General features: G+C 38.2%; 1 protein-coding gene across 3 annotated transcripts; it reads left to right on the forward strand.

Annotated features, from left to right (window-relative positions):
• The first annotated feature begins 3,323 nt into the window (after positions 1–3,323).
• LOC105051384 (uncharacterized) lies at positions 3,324–21,987 on the forward strand. 3 transcript variants are annotated; one of them, XR_012134372.1, is made up of 18 exons: positions 3,324–3,442; positions 4,469–4,608; positions 5,287–5,337; positions 5,437–5,612; positions 5,711–5,788; positions 5,892–6,003; positions 6,144–6,228; positions 6,319–6,370; positions 6,456–6,517; positions 6,617–6,732; positions 6,842–6,963; positions 13,424–13,492; positions 13,589–13,646; positions 13,819–13,892; positions 20,649–20,697; positions 20,955–21,034; positions 21,579–21,764; positions 21,874–21,987. XR_012134372.1 is itself a non-coding variant. In XM_010931803.4 (17 exons), the coding sequence occupies exons 2-17, from the start codon at positions 4,485–4,487 to the stop codon at positions 21,639–21,641; spliced, it is 1,371 nt and encodes a 456-aa protein (XP_010930105.1). In that variant the 5' UTR covers positions 3,324–3,442; positions 4,469–4,484; the 3' UTR covers positions 21,642–21,926. The 3 variants fall into 3 exon arrangements, 2 of the variants coding, with proteins under 2 accessions (XP_010930105.1, XP_010930106.1); XM_010931803.4 differs by having other exon boundaries at positions 21,579–21,926; XM_010931804.4 differs by lacking the exon at positions 3,324–3,442 and adding an exon at positions 4,041–4,175 and having other exon boundaries at positions 21,579–21,926.
• Positions 21,988–22,824: the final 837 nt, after the last annotated feature.

Raw genomic sequence — 22,824 nt, forward strand, 5'->3', positions numbered from 1 at the left:
GAGGCTGAGGAAACATACAATGCCAAGTCAGTATCCATGCTGTAGTCATAGCTTACCTGTCCCGAAGAGGAAGGAAAAAAAGGAAGAGGACACATCGATTTGGAAGGGACGTAACACTCGCATGCCTTTCCTTTTAATTACAGGATATGGGGTTAAGAAAAGAAGTCTCAAAAGCTTTAATTGGAGCGAGAAGATTTGCAGGAAAGAAACCAGAAAACATGTAGAGCAAAGCATGGATTGTCTTATCAGTTTCTTTTTGTCCTTTAGCTTATATATACATAGAAAGGTTCAATCCTTCAAGCACAAGAACGACTGAATAGAAAGGGCAAGGTTGGAATTTTTTTTTTGGTGTGTGTGTGTATAAGTCTATTGCTGATTACTATTTCTTTTCCATCAGGATTGAAGAGGCTGACAGCAGAGAGAAAATTGGGAAAGCGGAGCTAAAGAAGGTGAGTTTCCTCATCAATTTTTTTTCCTTCACTGTAATATCAGAAACATTATTCTGTTCTTTGTTAAAAATGAAGGAGGGTTGCTAACTATGTTTTGGCAGCCTTTCACTCCTTTGTTTACAAACATCATGTGAGGGAGGAAAAGGACAAAGAGTTGCTACCATGCTATGGTAGCCTTTCTCAAAGTCCGAATGAAAGAAAAAAAAATATAGCGGTTGCTGTTGAGATCCGGCAGCCATCTAGTGAGCAAAAAAATAGAGCAAAGGTCGGTACTGCATTGTAGTTGCCTTCCTCACAAAAAAAATAGAAGAAAAAAAAAGTCATGGTTGCTGTCGGATTTGAGCGACAGTCTAGTGGACAGTAAAAACATGTGGATTTTGATAGATCGGGTTAGGATCTGACCGACAAAAATAAATACGGATTATTAGGTTTAGGGATGGGCTATGATCGGATCTAGGCAAACCAGCTAACGGACGTGCTGAACAGCCCCTACATCCTTCTGCTAACGGATAAAAGGATCCAAGCTATGCGGATCTAGTTTATTGGGTTAGCGGGTGTGATAGCCCGGTTATGGTTAATTGGGCCTATTGGTTGTTGGAGCTCGATTAGGGTTAGGGTCACAGGTCTAGCTAGGGTTAGAACTGGGATTGGGATCTGGTTAGGGTTAGTTGTTTGGCTAAGGTTAGGGTCAGTGGGCTGGTTACAATTAGGATTAGGGTTGGGGTTAGGGTTAGGTTCTCTTCAGGTTTAGGGTTAGCGTAAGATTCTATTGAGGGTTAGGGCCAGGTTAGGGTTAGGGTTGGGATTGGATTTTATTGAGGGTTAGCATTGGGATTTGAGCTTGGGTTAGGGTTGGGGGGCAGGAGGATTAGCGTTGGGGGAGGGATGCAGACAAGGTTGGGCCAGAAAAAGGAGGATGGAGGAATGCATTTTGGATCGGAACAAAGAGGAAAAAAATTGGAAAGAAAAAGAAAGTGCAGATATAGGGTTGTAGAGAAACCTGGATTGGAGAAGAGAATAGAAAAAAAATTTGTGGTGATTGAGAGAGGAACCGACGGTGGGGGATGACTTCGGGTGAAGGAAGAAAAAGAAAAAATGCCAAAAAAAAGGAATAGATTCTAGAAAAAGAGGAGAGCTTAGATTAGAGAAGAGAGTGGTCAGAGCATATTTTTGGATAGGAAGAAAATGGAATGAACTTTGGCATCAAGCCAGGACCTCAAGGACGCCCATGTGCTCCCTATTCTCTTGGCTATGGCCTCCCGTCGACCTCAAATTCATGGTAACTGAGAGAGGGACCGATGGTGGGGGATGACCTCGAGTGAAGGAAGAAAAAAAATGCAAAAAAAAAAGAGGAATGGATTCTAGAAAAAGAAGGTAACTTAGATCGGGAAAAAGAGGAGTCATAATATATATCTTTGGATAGGAAGTGGATGGGATGAACTTCGACATCAACTGAGGGCCTCACTGACGCCACATGCTCCTTGCTCTCTTGGCCGCCGCATCGCACTGGGCTTCGCCATTGCCTTTCTCAGTGTCGAATGCAGAGGAGGTGTGGTGGTGGTGTAGAGAAATGGAGGAAGAGATTTGGTGTGGAGATGAGGAAGAAAAATAGGAGCATGGCGGGATCCGATGGAGGAAAGAGGGAGGAGGTGATGGGCTAGAGGCGGACCAGGTAGAGGGAGGTGAGAGGGGAGGAGCCGACAATGGTGTGGGGTGAGGGAGAGGAAATGAAAAAGTGGGTAGATTTAGGATTTAAAATTACCCTATGCGCACAGAAGAAATGTGAGTTCCTATCCCATGTACCAAATGACTTATTGTGGATGATGGGGATGCATGCATAGAATTTATATGCTGCTCAGTTGCATAGAAAAATATATGGAGATTGCATGTGTATATCCTTAATTTTTTTGTGCTCATGTGTGCATAATTTTTTTATGCAAAAATTAAGCCTAAAAAAATAATTTTTTGTTGGAATTTTTTGCCTGTTCTCTTTTTCAGTGCAGTTTGCTTTGCAGAGTGTAAAGCACCTTGATTTTTATAAAATTTTTTAATAAAAAAATATTTTATAAATTACTTGATTGTGTTATTTATGAAGTAAAAGAGCTATAGGGCTTTTATCTATTATTTAACTTTCTATTTTTTCTAAGCTATATATAGAGATTAGGGTATATCCATTGAAAAAATATTTTTCAATTCCTTTAATTAGTGATTATAATGTATAAATATTTTTTGAAAATATATAGAAAATCCTTAACAACTCCTGTACCTTTCAAATTATGCTGAAGGTGATAATCATAATTTCTAAGTGATAAAAATTTTTCAAGATAGCAATCTTTTATTGGACAGCTCATATCAAGCTTCCAGTGTTAAACCTTCTTCACTGCAACTTCCTGAAGAAATGCTAATTCCTATTCTAGAAAAATACATGTATTCGAAAATCTTTAAACATATTATTTCTTAAAAAAATATCTTCTTTTACAATTAGTTATTAAACTTTCAGGCCAATTATTTAAACATTTTTTTCTTATATTAAGAAACTTTTTTTTTTTGCAGAGAACCGATGGCACTGCCGCTTGAAAAAAAACTCTACATCGGATGATCGAATATTATCTAACTAATTTTTTTTTATATTTCCTGATGCATTTTATGATAGTATAGAATTTTTTTTAAAATACTAAGGAAATATTTATTTTTTTATCAGCAGCATGGTCGGAGAGAAAAAATTAAAAGAATGATAATCTCTCTGTAACCGTTTTTGTTGATGTTGTACGCTGTATGTTCTTTAAGTGGGATTATATTTTTTTTATCAACTAAAATTATAGTTTTTACCCAAATCCGCCGCGTAGCGCCCTTGCTAGTCTATTATACATAGATACCCAGAACAAAACCCAAGCCATCATCTCAGCTTCCTACCCACACGATTGAAACACCTGAGGATGTAAAAAACAGAGGAAAAAACGGGGAAAACATAGGAAAAAACAACGAAAACAAAGGTAAGACGTTAGATTGATCATTATTTTTTTTCTTTTCATTTCATCCTCTTTTTTTGGAGATCTTTGGCGAAGGAGAGCACCTGAGGGAGATCGGCGGGGTTTCTTAGGTTTCTGTTGGGGTTTTTCCTTAGGTTCCGGCGAAGGCGGCGAGGAGGCGGAGGGTGGAGGGTGGAGGGAGGGAGAGGAGGAGGCGGAGAAGGGCGAGGAAGGAGAGGGGTAGGAGGCGGAAGAGGGAGGGCGGTGGCGGGGGTAGGGCGCGGGCAAAGGGGCATCGGAACCAGGGGGTGGTGTGTGGTGTGGGGTGGCGGGGCGAGGGCCCGACAATCCCATGGATGGTAGGGGAGAAAAAAGATGAAGTTTTATCCATAGATCCATTGATCATATAAGATTAGGCCCAATGCTATCCTTTCCGATCAGGCCTTAATTTTTTCTCTAAAATCCTAATCCTCTGGTTCGGGTTGGACCTCTTCATGTCGGCCGAGCTAACTCTGAAACCGGTGCGGTCCGGTTTTTCTTTCGGAGGCATCGCAATCGGCCTTCATCTGGGATTTTGGCGGCAAAGGGAGCATCCTTTCCCGCCATTTTGTCACCTTATAGCTGTTCCTTGTATTTTGACGATTCGCTTTCTTCCTGAAATTTTGGCCAGTTTCGCTCTAGATTTCTGTTTACCTTTCGTTACTTCTCCTACACTTCCGAGTTCGATTCACCAAACCTTTGTATCCGGGAAAGCAAGGTAAAACTAATACTAGTTGCTTCGGTAACTCTCTCTTTCTCTCTCTCACTTGTCTCCTCTGGCCCTTTTGTTGTAGGATGTGAATCCAATTTTTAGTTATGGTCGATGATGGTTTTATTTATTTTTTAATTATTGCTATCTGAGATGATTGAAATGAATTGGATGTGTTTGGTGTGCGATAGGTTATGAATTGGATAATCGCCTAATCTAGGACACATTCTGAAGTCTCGTGTCTGTTTTTATTGATGGAATAATGTGAAAGTTTTTATTGCATACTCTTGCTATGCATTTAGGTTCTAATTTGGGATCATGACTAAAGAAGAAGTTTTAGTCGAAAGAGATGACATGCAAATTGATGGTGGTGGTCCAGATAGCCGGCAAGTTAGGGCAGACCCTGCAGGGTTTAGTGCTGATTATCTCAAAATTTACTATGGTAATAGTTTGATTATTTTTTTTTCTTATTTCTTTCTGCATAATGTTTATTGCTGCTTCCCAAATTCAGATGTTACTGAAATTTTAACAATCAAATTATTACTCCAGCTCCACTGATTAATATCATCCAAGGGATTCCATGTGATGATGTTATCTTTTTTGGCAATGTAGTACCAATTTTGGGACATGAACTGAGGTCCTTTTCTCATAGAATCACCAAGAATGGCAAGGTTTACCTCTTTGTTCTTTTGTTTAAAATTCAATTTGCTAAATATCCAATAGAAAGTCAATAATTGATTGATTCAGCTTAAATGCATCTCCAGTTCACATCAATATTTCCTTTGAATTCTGTTTTTCTTCCCTAACCTCAGGGCTAGAGTTGCTTGTGTCTGGTAAAAGAGAAATAAAGAAGCACAAGAAAGTTCTTGACAATTATCTATTCTCCTATATAGGGTGCACAATTTATATGTAGGCCCTTTTCTTCCTGTCAGTCTCTTTTTACCTGTTTGTCTTCCACGTATTGAAGCTGCATGGACATGCTGACATGGATCTATGTACATTTTGCTCAAAACCATAAATGATTCTTGCATGGCTGTTGCTAAATACTTTTTCCTCAACACATTGTCTTATGATGCTTTAATTTTTCTGAATGTTAATTGTGAGGTTGCTATTATGGCAGGAAAGCTATTTCCATGTGCTGATATATATAAGTGGCTGTCTTATGGAAATGGTAAATGACATTGGTTTTTGAACATGTTTCATTCATTTCTTACTAACCTTTTTTTTTTTCTTAAATTATTGTTTACATATGTTGGGGTCATTTCTGCAGATGGAAAGCATCCAGCATGCGATCACTCCTACATTGGTCGAAGAGAGTTTTCATTCACTCTAGAACATGACATATATGTGCGCTTTCAATCATTCAATAATGCAAATGAAATGGAGAATGCTATCAAAGAGAAGTGCCCCTTCAAAATTGATATTGGGCCTGTCTATAGCGTAGATGTACAATAACAAGCCCTTTAAGTTGTGCTAAACTTGCTTTCAATATGTTTCCTTTTAATTATTCTCCATTAGTCTTATTTGTTGTGCTTTTTTTTTAGCCTGCAAAAAGGCATGCATATGCACAGGCAGGGAATAATGTTTTTACACCAGTAGAAAGGGAGCTTATTTTTGACATTGTAAGATCATAAGTATCTGGTTATTATGGAGCATTATCAATATTTTCTAACATCCTAAAATAGCTGTACTGCTCAACTGATTTGCCACTACATTGTCTGACAGGATATGTCAGATTATGATGATGTGCGATACTGCTGTTCTGGGGCTGATGTCTGCTTAGACTGCTGGCCCTTAATGACCATTGCTATCAAAGTTATGGATAGGGCACTTAGAGGTTGGTAATAGCACGTTTTGCATCACATGTTGTTCTGGAAGACAATACCAAAACATCAAGGCTTAATCGAATATATTGTTCCAAAGCCATGCCTCCATGCATGTAAATATATATGACTTCTATAAAACATGAACCTGCAGATGATTTTGGTTTCAACCACATACTATGGGCATATAGTGGACGTCGAGGTGTCCATTGTTGGGTATGTGATGGCAGAGCCAGAAGGTATCGGTGAAAACAATTTGCATTGTATTCTTGTTAACTAAAGACACCATATATAATGAAATCATAATTCAATTTATTGTCTCCCTCCAGGCTCAGCAATGAACAGAGGTCATCAATTGCTGACTACCTCCGGGTTTACAAGGTTACGCTAGTATCTCAAAAATGGTTTATATTGGAAAGTCTGAGCCAATATGCAATGTAAATTATTGTTGTTGCTTCTGGTTTAGGGTGGTGAAAATAATTCGAAGAAAGTAAATTTAACAGGACCAGTTCTTCATCCTTTTCTTGCGTATGTCTTGATTCAGTTCTTTTGCATATTCGTACATCCTTTCGGTTGACACTTATTTCCAGTATTTTTTTTCTCAGTTGAAGTTTATTTTTTCTGCAGAAGAACCTACACAGATGTTTTAAGAGGATTTTTTGAAGAGAAGTTGCTTTGCAGCCAAAAACTACTAGCATCTGAAGAGAGATGCCAGAAGATTCTTGAACTTATACCTGATGAATGTGAGCAGACAGTTATTGATTGAGATGACATGTTCTACCTAATCATGATGTCTTACTTCCTTTACCTGGGAAATCCTTTTCCCCTGCTCTGAGAATATTGTCTTTTCAGCTATTGCTGCTGAGCTTCTTGACAGGTGGCAAGGAAATCGAAGGTCCTCCATTTCTAAAGAAGATGTTAATATAGCTCGGTGGGAGCAACTAAAACACATTTTGCAGTCAGGAAAGCAAAAGGTCTGATTCTTTATGATCTATCTTGCTCATTCCTAATTTATAAATAGTGCAGATTTTATCTTATTTATTTGTTTTATAAATTTTAATGGAATTTGGAGAAACTGGTTGATGAAGGGCATGAAAGGCATGTTGGACAGATGTACCATATAAATCATGTTCAAAGATGTGTTTTAAGTCACGATGAGTGTACAAACTACTTATTGAGAGAGTAGGGAGCTTCCATCAATAGCCTTTTTCTAAATGTTCATTTTGTTGTAGAAATTTGTAGGATCAGAAAAATAGGCAAGGCGTTTCCAGGGAACTTTCTTAAGAATAGTTATTTCTCTTTCGTATGCAAAACATACAGGAAATCCTATTCCCAGGATACAATGCCTATGCAGAACAGTTGTTTACTATACTTATAACTGCTCTTGAACCAGAATGTTGCTCAGAAAATGCAAGAGAGAGAAGGTGTAGATTAATAATTATCTCCAATTTTGAAGCCTTTATATAAAACTCCAACAGGTGCTTAAACACCTCTCTAGAAGGTTACAACCTTCTAAATTAAAAATTCAAAGTCTAAACTGATTTAGAACTCGATTGGTAGTTGCCAACCGCTTCCTACTTATCTGCCCCCTTTCTCAACTTCTTCTTTTCTTTCTCATATTATATTATATTATATTATATTATATATATATTAAAAGCTTTAACTAGAAGCTCTCCAAAAATTTCATCAAGAATTTTATTTGAAAATATTAATATGTATACAACAATCCCCCACTTATTTGCAAATAAAAATTATTAGGTTAAATCTGGGTCTCTAAGTGATACATGTTCAAAAGTGGTGAAGGCTTGAACTTTTGAATTGAAAGTAAACATAAAGTATTGCATTCGTACCACAAAGTCATTCTGATTCCTCCAAGACAACATGTTTAATGGGCCGTGCGCTCCATCCTGTATCTAGCAAGTACTCAAGGATTTTATCAGTTAATTCATAGAAGCGGCCTCTGACTTCTCTACTTGCATAGGCGGGCTCATCAAACGTATTCACAACCACTTTCTCACTTCACTTTATTTATGTATAAAGCTATGAGTCTCGTTAAAGACTTTTAGTCCAACCTATCTTGTTGTGAAATGTCGGCCAACATTTGATCAGTGGGTAAATACTCAAGCACTATTTTACCCTTTTTCACCGCACTTATGTGGTTATATCTCATAGCAATATGTTTACTATTGCTTGAGATTCTCTCATTCTTTGTGTTGTGAATAGCTGCTTGGTTATCACAATGCAAAGTGATTGGTCCTTTGGGTGTTTCAAAAAAAGTGTTTCAATAAAAGGGATTACACCTCAGAAATCTTTTCACCCATAAAATTTCTTTACTTGCTAGTGACATAGCAATAAACTCAGATTCCATAGAGGATAAAGCCACACATGATTGTTTTTTGGATGATCAAGCAATTATAGCACCACCCAAGGTAAACAATCAACTACTAGTGGATTTTGAGTTTACTTTATCACATGCCCATTTGGCATCACTATAACATTCCAAAACAGGAGTAGTACAATTATAATGCAATCCATAATCAATAGTATGCTTCAAGTATTTCAAGCATTTACTAATTTCATTCCAATGTTCTACACCAGGGTTATTAGTAAATCTACTCAAAGTTCCAACAGCACATGCAATATCAGGCCTTGTATAATTCATAGCATACATCAAGCTTCCAATAATCTTAGCATACTCCTTTTGATTCATTGGAGGTCCACCATTAGGAACTAATTTAGTATGAGGATCTATAGGAGTCTTACTAGTTTTACAATCAAAGTGATTAAACTTCCTTAATAATTTCTCAATATAATGAGATTGAGTTAAAATATATTTATTATTCTCTTTAATTACTTTAACTCCTAAAATAACATCAACAACTCCTAGATCTTTAATATCAAATAGTTGAGTCAAGTAAGCTTTAGTCTCATCAATACAATGCATATTAGTGCCAAAAATCAATAAATTGTCAACACGAAGTGTTATTAAAACTTTAAAATCATTTGTACTTTTTGTAAGAACACAATTTTCTACTTTACTCTCTTAAAACCAAATTTCTTAATCTCCTTTTTAAACTTTTTGTACCACTGTCTAGGTGCTTGCTTAAGACCATAAAAAGATTTGTTAAGTTTACATACCTTGTTTTCTTCACCAGAAACAACATATCCTTCGGGTTGATCAAAATTTCCTCATCAAGCTCTCCATTTAGGAAAGCAATCTTCACATCCATTTGATATACTTCAAGATTATAAATAGATGCAATTGCAAACATAATTCTAATAAAAGTGAACTTAGTAATCGGAGAAAAGGTCTCAAAATAATCTAATCCTTCCTTCTGACTATAACCTTTAGCTACAAGCCTCGCTTTATATTTATCAATGCTTCCATCAGGTTTGAGTTTCTTTTTTAAAACCCACTTGCAGCCAATAGGTTTAGTATTAAGAGGAAGATCTACTAAAGTCCAAGTGTTATTATCACTTATGGACTTAATCTCATCATCCATAGCCTTTCTCCACAATTTAGCATCGGGTAAAGATATAGCTTTTTGAAAAGTTCTAGGATCCTCTTCAATGTATATGTAAACATTCTAAGACCCAAATCCTTTTCAATTCTATGCCTTTTACTTTTCCTTAATTCATCTTTAGAAATTTCTTTTCCTTTTTCACTTGTGGATCAGACAATAAAACCACACTATTAAAATTATTGCCACTATATAATGGTGCAGAATTCATTGAAACATCATTATTCACCACATGAGTATCCAATTCACTTAATAATTCTTTTTCAATTTCTACCTTATCAGCATCTTTAATATTTAAATGCTCAAAAAAGATTGCATGTGCAGCTTCAAATACTCTACTTGATTTAGTATCAAGAAATCTGAATGCTTTACTATGCATAGAATAACCCAAGAAAATAGATTTAACAGCATTACTATCTATTTTGGGTCTCTTTTGTGTATTATCTAAAACATATGAAATACATCCCCAAACTCTAAAATATTTTAAACTAGGTCTATGACCATTAATCAACTCATATGGAATTTTCTCTTGTTTTTTATTCAAAATTCTCTTATTAATATAACAAGCAGAATATAAAGCTTCCCCCCAAAAGCTAATAGGTAATTTGGAATGTATTATCATGGCACTTACCATATCTAACAATGTTCTATTTTTTCTTTCAGCTACTCCATTCTGAGGAGGTGTATTAGGGACAGAAGTTTCTCTTACAATTCTATTTTGTTCACAAAATTTAATAAAATTATTATCTTGATACTCACCTCCTTTATCAGATCTAATTCGTCTGATTCTCTTAGCAGTTTTATTCTCTATATCTTCTTTAAATATTTTAAACTTATCAAAAGCTTCATTTTTATGTCTAAGCAAATAAACATAAGTAAATTTTGAAAAATCATCAATAAAAGTAATAAAATACCATTTACCTCCTTTAGTCAATTTACCATTATTCTCACATAAATCTATATGAATAAGTTCTAACAAAGAAGTAGTTCTTATAACATATTTAAAAGGTGGCTTAGTAATTTTAGATTGTGCACAACATTCACAAGTTTTAGTAGTTAAAACAGAACTACCTTTTGGAATAAAATCATGTGAAATCATACGATTCATAGCATTACTACCAAGATGTCCTAATCTATCATGCCAAATATTACTATCATATGAATCAACAATATAAGCAGAAACAGAAGCATCTTTATTAATACTAAGCAAATACATATTGTCTTTGGCAAAGCTTTTTCCAACAAAGCATCCCTTTTTAGGGATTATAACTTTGTTGGACTCAAATGCAACCTTAAACCCATGATCATCAAGATTTTTAATAGACACAAGACTCTTTCTAAGACCTGGAATGTGATAAACATCTTGAAGAGTTAACACTTTTCCAGAACTAAGAGGCAATTTCACAGTTCCTTTTCCAACAATGGTGCTTGAAGAGGAGTTTTCCATAAAAACAGATTTTTTATCTTTATACTTTTTATATGTCTTGAAGACATTCTTGTAGGGAGTCACATGACATGTTGCACCTGAATCTACCCACCAGTCATCATCGGTGTTGATCATGAGAACCTCGGTGAGCATGGCAATCAAATCATCCTCTTCTCCAACCATGTTGGTTTCATCAGGTTTCTTCCCTTTGCGGTGGTAGCACATCTTGGCAATATGCTTCATTTTCCCACACACATAATAGGGATCTTTTTTCTTTTTCTTGAATTTGTCATTCTTTGCTTTAAGCTCCTTATTCTTAGCAGAGTCTTTTTTCCACTTTTGGGATTTTGTTTTGGGTTAGAGGTTGAAGGCTTTTTAGAAGATGGGCCCTCAACGTTATGCACTGTTACTTCCCTTTCTTGATTAACAACTTCATCTCTCTTTTGGGTTTCACTCTCAATTTGAATATGCATAACCAGATCATCCAATGACAGAGACTTCTTGTGTTTTAAATATTTTTGATAATCACTCCATGAAGGAGGCAGTTTCCCTATGATAGTAGAAACTTGAAAAGTCTCTGAAATTGGTTTACCAGCATTAGCACATTCAGTTGCAATATCATTAAGTTCATTGATTTGATCAATGATAGCCCTTGAATCATCAATTCTATATTCAATAAATTTGTTAACAAGGAATGATTTATTGCTAGCATCTTCATTCATGTGCCTGTTTTGTATTGCATGCCATAACTCAATAGCAGCAGAATATTTGTGAAAGACGTTGAACAGTGAGTTGTTCATGGCATTCAAAATGGTATAGCGACAAACATAATCATCATCAAGCCATTTTTTCTGCCTCTTAGAAAGTTCATTTTCAAATACATTTGTGGATATGGAGTTGACAACACGTATGCAACCTTTGCAACAGTTAATTGGAAGAACTTCATGCTCCATCGCTTGTAGTTCAGTCCAGCCTTTGCAATTTTTGGATCCATGGAAATAACTATTCTTAACTTATTGCAGAAATTTGTAGGATCAGAAAAATAGGCAAGGCATTTCCAGGAAACTTTCTTAAGAATAGTTATTTCCCCTTCGTATGCAAAACATACAGAAAATCCTATTCCCAGGATACAATGCCTACACAGAACAATTGTTTACTACACTTATAACTGCTCTAGAACCAGAATGTTGCCCAAAAAATGCAAGAGAGAGAAGATGTAGATTAATAATTATCTCCGATTTTGAAGCTTTTATATAAGACTCCAACAGGTGCTTAAACACCTCTCTAGGAGGTTACAACCTTCTGAATTAAAAATTCAAAGTTTAAACTAATTTGGAACTCGTTTGGCAGTTGCCAACCGCTCCCTACTTATCCGCCCCCTCTCTCAACTTCTTTTCTTTCTTATATTATATTATATTATATTATATATTATATATATATATATTAAAAGCTTTAACTAGAAGCTCTCCAAATATTTCATTAAGATTTTTATTTGAAAATATTAATATATATACAACACATTTATGCCCTTATCTTTAACATTTGTTATAAATGATTGATATCCCATGGCAGGCTCTTGATAATTTTAGGTAATACAATGTTTACTGATGAGAATTAGTGCAAAATAAGTTTAGGAGGAATAAGATACAAAATTTAGTCAGATGAAAATACTATTAAGCAAGTGCTGTGCTTAGGAAAGGCTGGCTTTTAGTTTCATTTTGTGTTGCACTTTGTTTTCATTTTCCTTTTCTTCTCTTCCTTTCTTTCTTTGTTCCTTTCCTCTTCTTTTCTTTTCTTTTCCTCTTTATTTTTCTTCTGCACTTGTTTCTTTCATACCTTAATGGAAGATTGCTAGGCTCTGCCTGAACTCCTTAATAAGTATATGGAAGAAGTCTAGAGGTCGAGTATGTAGCTTGAATTGAGGTAAGAGAGGTTCTCAATGGCGTGTTTTTGCTTTATTGGATTTGTGTTGTAGCAAGAGGTTTGAGGATCTTTGCAACAGTACTGAAGCAATGGATTGAAGTAAAGATGTGACTCTGGTGTATCTATCTGTTTGTTATGCATACAACTGAGACAGAAAATTCTGTATGACGTTTTGAAACCTGCTTCATCATATGGATCACAGGTAACTGCATAGTGAGCGATTCTTACACTTTAGATGAGCATTACAAAGATGAGGATGCTTAGGTATTCTGCAATAAGCTCAGGAGGCATAAAGTTAGAGCTTGATACATTGTTGTATCGCTAGAAGTGACATGTGAATAAAATGGGGAAATTGTTGGAGACCGTTTGGATCTATAATACCAGTTGAAGGGTTGACTATGTGGTAAGAAATACAAAACAAGACTTTTTAAATGAGATATAATTTGGATGCACTATCAGGTTTGATACAATGGAAGATTCCTATAACAGCTAGGGATAAGGTTTCTTATAAATGCTTATCCATAATAATTCATTCTCAAATCATCTGTTTTTACCACATTCCAGGCACAAGGACTTCGTAGGTGTGTAGAAGAGATTGTCTTCTCTTATACCTACCCTAGACTTGACATGGAGGTACATAATGCTCTTTTCCTTGTATATATGTGGTTTCTTGGTACATTATCAACTCTTTTTTTTCTTTTCTTATATGACATTTCATTCTAATGTCAGGTCTCAAAACACATGAATCATTTGCTGAAGGCACCCTTTTGTGTTCACCCAAAAACAGGTAAACATGAATATTATGGAGTTAAAACTGTCAATTTTGTGATCTCAAATATCTTGAGTGTCTATTTTTTGTTATTATTTTAGTTTTTCTATGTAATTATGTGCAGCATTCAGTTAGGACTCTTCCTGATGCTATATGGTGTGTTTGACAATTTATGATCTCAATGTTCTAGGCCGCGTCTGTGTTCCCATTGATCCTGACAATTGTGGTGACTTTGATCCTACAACTGTCCCAACCCTTTCCGAGGTAATTGTGGGGAAGCTAAGTATTGTAAACTGGACACATGATTGTATGGATATGATCTTGATTTTCTTAACTTTTTTATGGTCCGAACTTGTGATAATAGTTTTGCTTTGTGGAAGAAGTCTTCTATTGTTTATATGGGATAACATACACTGGCCTTTTATTCTAGTTCAAACTTTTGACGTGTGCTTTTCCTTGTTTCAGTTGCCTTTAGTACCCTGATTTCAACAAACCAGTCTTTGTATATCTAGCTTTCTGGATCTCTTGTAGAGTGGCATAATCTTTGTTGATCAAGCTTTTCAGATGCAACTCATATTTTCCTCTGCTACATTTTCAGATTAAGTATTGTTGATGGATGTCACCTAAAAATCTTTACAAATGTCTGCATCTATCCTTGACATATATTGGAGTTTTTGCTATATAGAGACATTTCTAAAGCATCTATATAGTTTGAAAAGAAATGTCTCTTCTGTAGATAAAACTTTTTCCTTCTTAAGGTTTAACTAAAATAAATTGATGAGAACTGCACGAAAATTTTCTCTCCATCCTTTTTACATAAATGTAGGAAATTATTTAATGATGCAACTTTATTGTATAATTTTGTTGATTACTTAAAATTGCTTATATCCAGTAGAAATATCAAGTTGGTACTGATTAGTCTTGCTCCTTATCCTTTCACTTCCAGATTTTGTCATGATTTATCTTTTACAATTAATACAACAGAAATAAGATCTTACATAGAGTGAGAGTGAGTGAGCGCGCGTGTGTGTGTGTGAAAGAGAGGAGGGGGGGGGGGGGGGCGCAAGGAGGCACAAATTCAGCTCTTTTAGTTGGTCAAACCATCATAGTATCCTGTTGTACAAAAGAGCTGATGCTTATTTTATTTTATTTTGGTGATGGTAAATTTATAAAAATACAAATACAAATCTACCAAGATTTATGTTTCTTTCTTTTATTTTCAAAAAAATAATGAGGAAGGGGAGGGTAAGATCCGCAAAATTTATTAGAGAATGAAGATATGGTACAGACTAAAAACTCCTCCAAAGGAGCAAAATTAACGTTGATACTGAATAGTTTCCCCACTCTTTTAGGACTCTCCATATTCTTAGGATTTACAACAATCTCTCCATTCATTAAGGGGGTGTTTGGTTCGCAATCGAAATCGGAATCAGAATCGGAATCGGAATGGCCAAATCCCCCGAAGCACTTGGTTTGTGATTGGTATTGGAATTGGAATGAAAATTTGAATCCATAGATGAGAGTATGAATTGAGTGCTATGTAGATTGGGCTATTCCCATTCCACTCTGAAATCGAAATCGGAATGGGCCATTCCAATTCCAGACCCCACTCCCTCCAACCAAGCATCCCCTAAGAGTATTACTTATTTGATGAAACAAAAGCACCGGAGAATTCCATTTCTTCAGAAAGATATGAGTGTTCTTTTCCGGCCAAAATTCCCAAAAATAGGCAAGCACAAGCTGATCCGAACCTGCATTTTCTCCACTCTGTCCATAAATAGATTAAAGAGATAGGTTGACCTTTCACACCCAACTTCTCCTTGACCCTCTTCCAAGTTCTCCTAGCAAAGCTGCAGTTCAGAAAAAGATGGGCTACAAATTCTTGGGGTTGGTTATTACACCAGACAACACCCTCCAACATTTCGCTCCTTCTTTGTCATATCATCCTTAGTATGAATTTTGTTCTCGATTGTCGACCAAGAGAATATTTTATATTTTTCAGGAGCAGCTGATTTCCAAGGAGTCAAATGGTAGGGACACTTAATACTAGCTTGGTTAAAGAATTTATATGGTGAATTAACAAAGAATTCTTTCAAAGCTTTAAGTTTCTAATAGGGTATATCGCAGTCCATGCCTTATGAGATGATACTAAGGATTTCCAATAGGTTAAACCATTGCTGTTATTTGTTAAAATTTGATGCCTCGAGATTCGGTCTATACTGAGCCCACAGCGAAGTCCGCGATGACGAACGAAGTCCAACGAGTTCAAGATCAATCCAAACGGAGATCGGATGAAGGAGATACGCTCGATAGAAGGTGGCACGGCCCATGAGGCGGCGGAGGCCGACGGCAGGCCGGCGAAGGCCGCGGCGGTGTGACCGCGCGCGGCGGCGCACGGCCTGGCCGCGAGCGCAAGGCCCCATGTGCGGATGCGCAGGCGCACGCGGTGTGCGGCCCAGGCCCGAGCAGGCGCACGCGCGGGCGCGTCCCAGGCCCAGGTGGGCGCGTGCAGTGCAACTTGTGCGGTTTTCCCATGCGGTCCACGTAGTGCGTGTACTGACGGTCCATGGGGACCCACATGGACGAGCGGGCATTTTGCCTTGGTTTCGTGCGGTCCACGATGGACTGGCGGACGTTTCAGACTGGTTTCTCACGGTCTACAGAGGTTTTCGTGGATCGGATGCACGATCGGACGGCGTGAGCGTGATTCTGGGCTTGATTGAGCGGTCCAGATGCTGATCAGGGGCGTATAGCGCATGTTGAGGTGTGATTGAACGGCCCAGTGAGCGAGCGATTGCGATCCAATGGTGAAATGGCTTGCAGTGTGCTATTAGGACTTCGGGTTTACGTAGGAATCGATCTGAGGCCTTTAAAAGCACCTATGGATGAACAGAGTGTGTGGTGGTTCGGTAGAGACCTGAAATCATGGAGCAGAGAACAGCAGTAGCCAACAGAGAGCAAAAGTATAGGGTGCTTCAGGCAGACTGTCAGGCAGCGGATTGTGGTCGCTTCAGAGATTCAGGGGATCTTCTTAGAGAGAGCTTTTATGAAGGAGAGTTTCTTGTGAGGGAGAGATTGGGTGTACGAGAGTTGAGGATGTGATCTCCTCTTGTAATTTTTTTTTTTTCAGAGTGAAGTTTGCATGCCCCATGGAGGTGAGCTTTTTGGTTGATCCACGTATTTGATTATTTCTGTTTTATTTCTTCTTTCTTTCTGCTGCGATTCGTGATATCGAAAAGGTCCTGTGGAGATGGTGTCCTAACCAGATATCCCTAACAAGTGGTATCAGAGCGAGGTGGTACTAGAACGCAGATTGCAGCGATGGTGAGCAAGATTGAAGATAGAGAAGACAGGAACAATCAAAATGGAGATCAACAGGTTTGACGAAAAGAGTAATTTCTCCTTGTGGCAGGTAAGGGTGGAGGATGTGCTTATCCAGCAAGGATTAATCGATGTTCTTTTCTGCGAGGAGAAGTCGATTACTATGGAGTTGCAGGATTGGAGGTGGCTTCAGATGCAGATGGTGAGTACGATCTGCTTGTATCTAATGGATGAGGTGGTGATCCATATGCTTGACGAGATTTTCTCGATGATGCTGTGGTCGAAATTCGAGTTGTACATGACGAAGTCTCTCACCAACACTCTTCCTCTGGAGGCAGTTCTACCAGTTACGGATGATTGAAAGACAGAACGTACAGGAGCATCTCAGCCACTTCTAGAAGATCCTCACTGATCTCAGTATTGGCGAAAAAATTGAGGAAAAGATCAGGGCCCTGGTCTTGCTAGCATCGTTTCTCCCTTCGTATGAGTTCTTGATGACTGCTCTTCTAGTGTGGAAGAGTACCATCAAGATGGATGAGGTCACTACGGTGATTCTTTAGAACGAGATTCTCAGGAGGAAGAATCCAGTTTCAAGCTCAGGTGGCAACTCAGTTTTGGTGGTTTCTGAAGTAGGAGGTGGTAGATGAAGCGACAGGAGTTCGCGACGAGGGCGGTCCAAGTTCAGGACGAGGGACTTGAGCAAGATCAAATGTTATCGATGTGACGAGTTGGGACATCTAATCAGAGATTATTCTCAATTCAGAGATCGAACGAAGGCTACTGCAGCGATGGCCAGTAGCGAGTCAGAGGATGATGTCCTAGAGATATTTGATGAGGTATCTTCTTCTTTCCAGCAGTGGATTTTAGATTCTACATGCATCTATCATGTATGTTGTAGAAAGGAGCAGTTTGATTTTCTGAAGAGCAGTGAGGGTATTGTTTATCTGTCGAATGGATCGAGCTGTGCGATCAGAGCCATCGGAACGGTCAGCTGGAGGATACATGATGGTATAGTAAGGAGATTGGAGAAGGTTCAATACATATCCGATTTCAGGTGGAATCTTATCTTACTGAGCAGACTAGATTTTAGAAACTACAGGATAGTAGCTGGTGGAGGAATTCTGAAGGTGTTGCACGGCGATAGAATTATTCTGGAGGGGAAGAAGAGGATAAGAGGATATTAATACCTGACGGAGAGTCCAGTGTGGATAGAGCTTCAGGAGTCAGGAGTCCAAAATGAGATAGAGCTCCAGGTGGAGGTGGATCGGACACGAGACATGAGACTCGAGAGGATGAGAGATGATATCGCAGGGTGAGATTTTTATTGCCGCAGGATGATATTTCGAGCAGGTCTCAAGTCAGAAGGAGCATAGCATACGACAAAGATGGGATCGAGCGGTTTGGCTTGATTCTCATGTTTGTCCATCCATGATTAGCAGATGATTGCCTCAGGACATGGGGACGAAGAGATCCAGAAGCTCTCAGAGTTAGAAAGAGGTCGAATGTCAAGTTGAGATGGAGATTGTTAGGATTTGATGCTTCGAGATTTAGTCCACAGCCTACAGTGAGGTCTGCGACGACGAACGAAGTCTAACGAGTTCAAAATCAGTCCAAATGGAGATCAGATGAAGGAGATACGCTCGATAGAAGGTGGCACAGCCCATGAGGTGACGGAGGCCGACGATGGGTTGGTGAAGGCTACGGCGGCACGACCGCGTGCGGCGGCGCACGGCCCAGCGTGCGGATGTGCGGGTGTGCGTGGTGCATGGCTCAGGCCCAGGTGGGTGCGTGCAGTGCAGCCCGCATGGTTTTCCCATGCGGTCCATGCACAGTGCATGGATTGACGGTCCATGGGGACCCGCATGGACTGAGCGGATGTTTTTCCTTAGTTTTGCATGGTCCACGGTGGACCAGTGGACGTTTCGGACTGGTTTCTCACGATCTACGGGAGTTTTCGTGGACCGAATGCACGATCGGATGGCGTGAGCATGATTTTGGGGTTGATCGAGCGGTCCAGATGCTGATCAGGGGCGTACAATGCATGTTGAGGCACGATCGAACGGCCCAGTGAGCGAGTGGTCGCGATCCAACGGTGAAATGGCTTGCAGTGTGCTATCAAGACTCTGGGTTCGCATAAGAATCGATCTGAGGCCTTTAAAGGCACCGGTGGACGAACATAGTGTGGTGGTTCAGTAGAGATTTGAAATCATGGAGCAGAGGACAATAGCAGCCAACAGAGAGTAGAAGTATAGGGTGCTTCGGGTAGACTATCAGGCAGTGGACAATGGTCGCTTCAAGGGTTCAGGAGGATCTTGTTAGAGAGCTTTTGTGAGGGAGAGCTTCTTATGAGGGAGAGATTGTTTGTACAAGGGTTGAGGGTGTAATCTCCTCTTGTAATTTTCTCTTTTTCATAATGAAGTTTGCATGCCTTGTGGAGGCGAGCTTTTTGACTGATCCATGTATTTGATTGTTTCTGTTTTATTTTTTCTTTTTTTCTGCTGCGACGCATGGTATCGAAAAGGTCGTGTGAAGGTGGTGTCCTGGTCAGACATCCCCAACACTATTTTCCTATGGTGAAAGGCATCCTAAAGGAGCATTTCCATTGACCATCTCTTCTACTCATGTAATCTGCCACTGCTAGATTTTTTGGTCGACACTTTATATAGATCCAAAAATAAAGAGCGAAAGGGAAGATCACTAACCCAAGGATCTTCCCAGAATCTGATTAATTTACCATCTCCGAGCTTAAAGCCCTAGGAACACCATGAACAATCTGCAGCTTTTATAATATCCCACAAAATATGTGAGAGAGTATTTAGAGATCTCCTCATGCCGGGACCAAATTTCTCTCTCGTAGTAGCAATTGTAGGACCACATTTTATAATATCCTGAATCTGATAAGTTTCCCCCACAGATAACTGTCACAATCAAAATATGTCCATATCCATTTGCTCAATCAGGCCTGAGTCATCTCCTCTAAATTCTTTGCTCATCAACCCCCATCTTTTTTTGATCTATAGGCAGTATTCGGAGCTGATAGACAGGAGAAACCACATACAGAGTTGGACCCCTTCCATAAGAAGGCTCTGCAGATAGTATCTTCTTTAGAACCCACTCAGTAATCTGAAACATTGGCATATAGTAAGTGGGGAGATTCAAGAGCATTGTATTCACCTGTAGCAGCATTTGCATTTGTTTGTTGCCGTAGCAAGTTCTGACTAATCAAGGAACTATTTGTTATCTTGGTGGAAAGAGATATGTCACTCTACTTGGTCACAGTTATTGTACATCTGCAAGGGATGTTTGTAATTTTGAAGTGCAGGTTATGGACAGGTTAGGACACAAAGTTTATATCAAAGCAGAGGTTATGCAGTTGCCCCTCAAGATTGTAAAAGTAGGACAGGAGTTAAAAGTGAAAAACTCCCAAAATTGAGGTTTTGTTTTTTTCTGTTGGAGACAATCTTGCACAAGATGTTCTCCAAAATCACTTTTACCCATTGTTTTTTTTAAATGTTAATTAAGGGAAATAGTAAGTTTTAACCTTGTTGCGTAAACTAAAATTGCATGTTATATAATCTGACATCATTTTTATTTGTTTTTTTAATAAATGTGGTTCACACTAAATCTTTTTCTTTCTTTCTTTCTTTTTTTTTTTTTTTGGTAATTTGCTTATAAGAAGTACAACTTACTGTGCTGCAGCTTTTAGAAGAGCTTAACATGAGCAGAACGAGAGCAGAGCCTGAGAATGGTATGTAAGCAGAAAACTTGCATATTTCGTATGTTCTGCATTCTTCATTACTTTCACAGACTATGATAAAGATTGAACTTCTGTAAACTTTTAATTGGTATCATAAGAATTTCGGATTGCATGTTACTGAGCTATTTTCTGCATTACAGATCCGTAGTGCAGATTGACAGTACTTGTTTAGAAGATTGTGGGGATTAGTGTTTGTCTTCGTTATGATTATATTTTGAGGCATGCTTCTCTTTTCTTGTACATAACAGAATGGGAGAGAACTTCCTTGGGCAAGTCAATTAGATTTTTCAGATCATCCTTCCTGCACCCACTGTTAAAATCTTGCAAGGTATGATCTGGTGCTTTCAATCTTCTGCTCAATTTTGATATTTCAGCCTTTAGATTTTTCCAATATGTTTAAATCGTGAGGTTATTAGCAAAAATCTGTAATTAGTAGGCACCAAATCAACTAGTTGATAATGTGGCACGTTCTAATTCATCATCAGCAGGCTATCTTTTTCTTCTCTTCCCTTGCTTTCTTCAATGACCAATTAATGAAGGAAATTGCAGCCAATTAATTTGGGATAATCATAAGATCTTGAACCACAACCGAGCTACTAAATGGAAAACTAGTAAGGTTATTTCAGAAGAAAGTTACCAAGACTCCATAAGTTTCCTGCACATGGTGTAAAATTGGAGTGTATGTTTCTGGATTTTGCTCTGTCAAACTAATTTTAATTCTTTTGCTCCTCTTAGTAAGTTCTAACATTTAAACCAAGGCAAATATGGAGATGGAAAATCTTGACAGAAATTGCTCAGTTTCGACTGCTGCTGCTGCTGTAAGTTGCTGTCTATGTTACAAAGACCTACTGAAACTGTCATTGTTGCTGCAGGAGGAGATGGAAAGCTCATACAATGCGAAGCTCCAACAGTCTCGAAATTCCCTGAGCTGGTAGAACGTGTATGAGCTTCATCAATCATATAATGAATGCACAAAAGATCAGGAATGGTGGAAAAGGATTTTATTTTGCATGATCAGGAGACCAGTATGGAGGAAAAAGAGGAGGATTGTGAATTTGGTATTTGTTATTTACCAACTGCCTTACTACTGCATGTTCTTGTTTGAGACGCCCAGAGCAGTTTCATGCTCCCTTAGTTCCCCTCACCATCTGTATCTGTTTATTTCAGCTGCCGTTGGAACCTTGAACGCCGAGAATGCTAAGCTTTGCGGTTCACAGTAATCACTTTGTACTGCCATATAATTTGTCATTAATCTATGGTTGCTTGTCTGGTTGCTTGGAATATGTACATGTATGTATGTATAGATTTAGGTAAGATTGATCAGATTTAGACTCAATTTCTGTCAGATCAAAATTAGATAATGAGAATTTTGCGTTGATGATTCAAGTCATTGGATGTAATCTATTATTTTAAATAATTTAAATATAAAAAAAATTTAGCCTTTAAATGAAGTTTAGTCAGGACTGGTCCAATTAGAGGTTAAATCTTGTACCTTTGAACTATGGCTCTATGAGCTATCATAAATCAAAGCACAAATGAGTTGTGCTCAATGGTGGAGAGAAACTTCAAGAGAGAGAGATGCTGTGAGATCTTCCTTCTCATTGCCTCCTAGTATGGTGATGACCAACTTGATAATTGAGTTGGAAATAGTTTCTACAGTGTAGTTCTCTTTGCAGACGGTGATCTTGCCAATCTTGCCATTGAGGGATCACTGAGGAATAGATGGATTAGATAGATAGATATATAGATGCAGGCTAGATTGGATTTCAATATCTAAATTTAAGTTCAACCTATTTAAGGAACAAGCTGATTTTTTTGAATTGGTCCGACCAGCTAGGCTTAAAAGGCAAGTCTGGGGCCACCCAAAATGCTTTGAGCTTAAGAGGGCCAGTCAAGCCACCTAGCCGGTGCATAGGTCTATTGTTGAACAAATTCATTCATTTTATCTTATCATATTTATCCTAATCTAGTATATCATTTAATTGGTAATATAGGAAAGACAATTATTGACATTGCTAGGGATAAAAATTGTATCCGGTACCATGAAAACATGTAACAAATATTCATCACTATTTGATATGATAGTTGGATGGATTTTTTGGGATATCTGATCTAGTA

This window comes from Elaeis guineensis, chromosome 9 (assembly GCF_000442705.2).
Source record: "Elaeis guineensis isolate ETL-2024a chromosome 9, EG11, whole genome shotgun sequence".
Lineage (NCBI taxonomy): Eukaryota > Viridiplantae > Streptophyta > Magnoliopsida > Arecales > Arecaceae > Elaeis > Elaeis guineensis.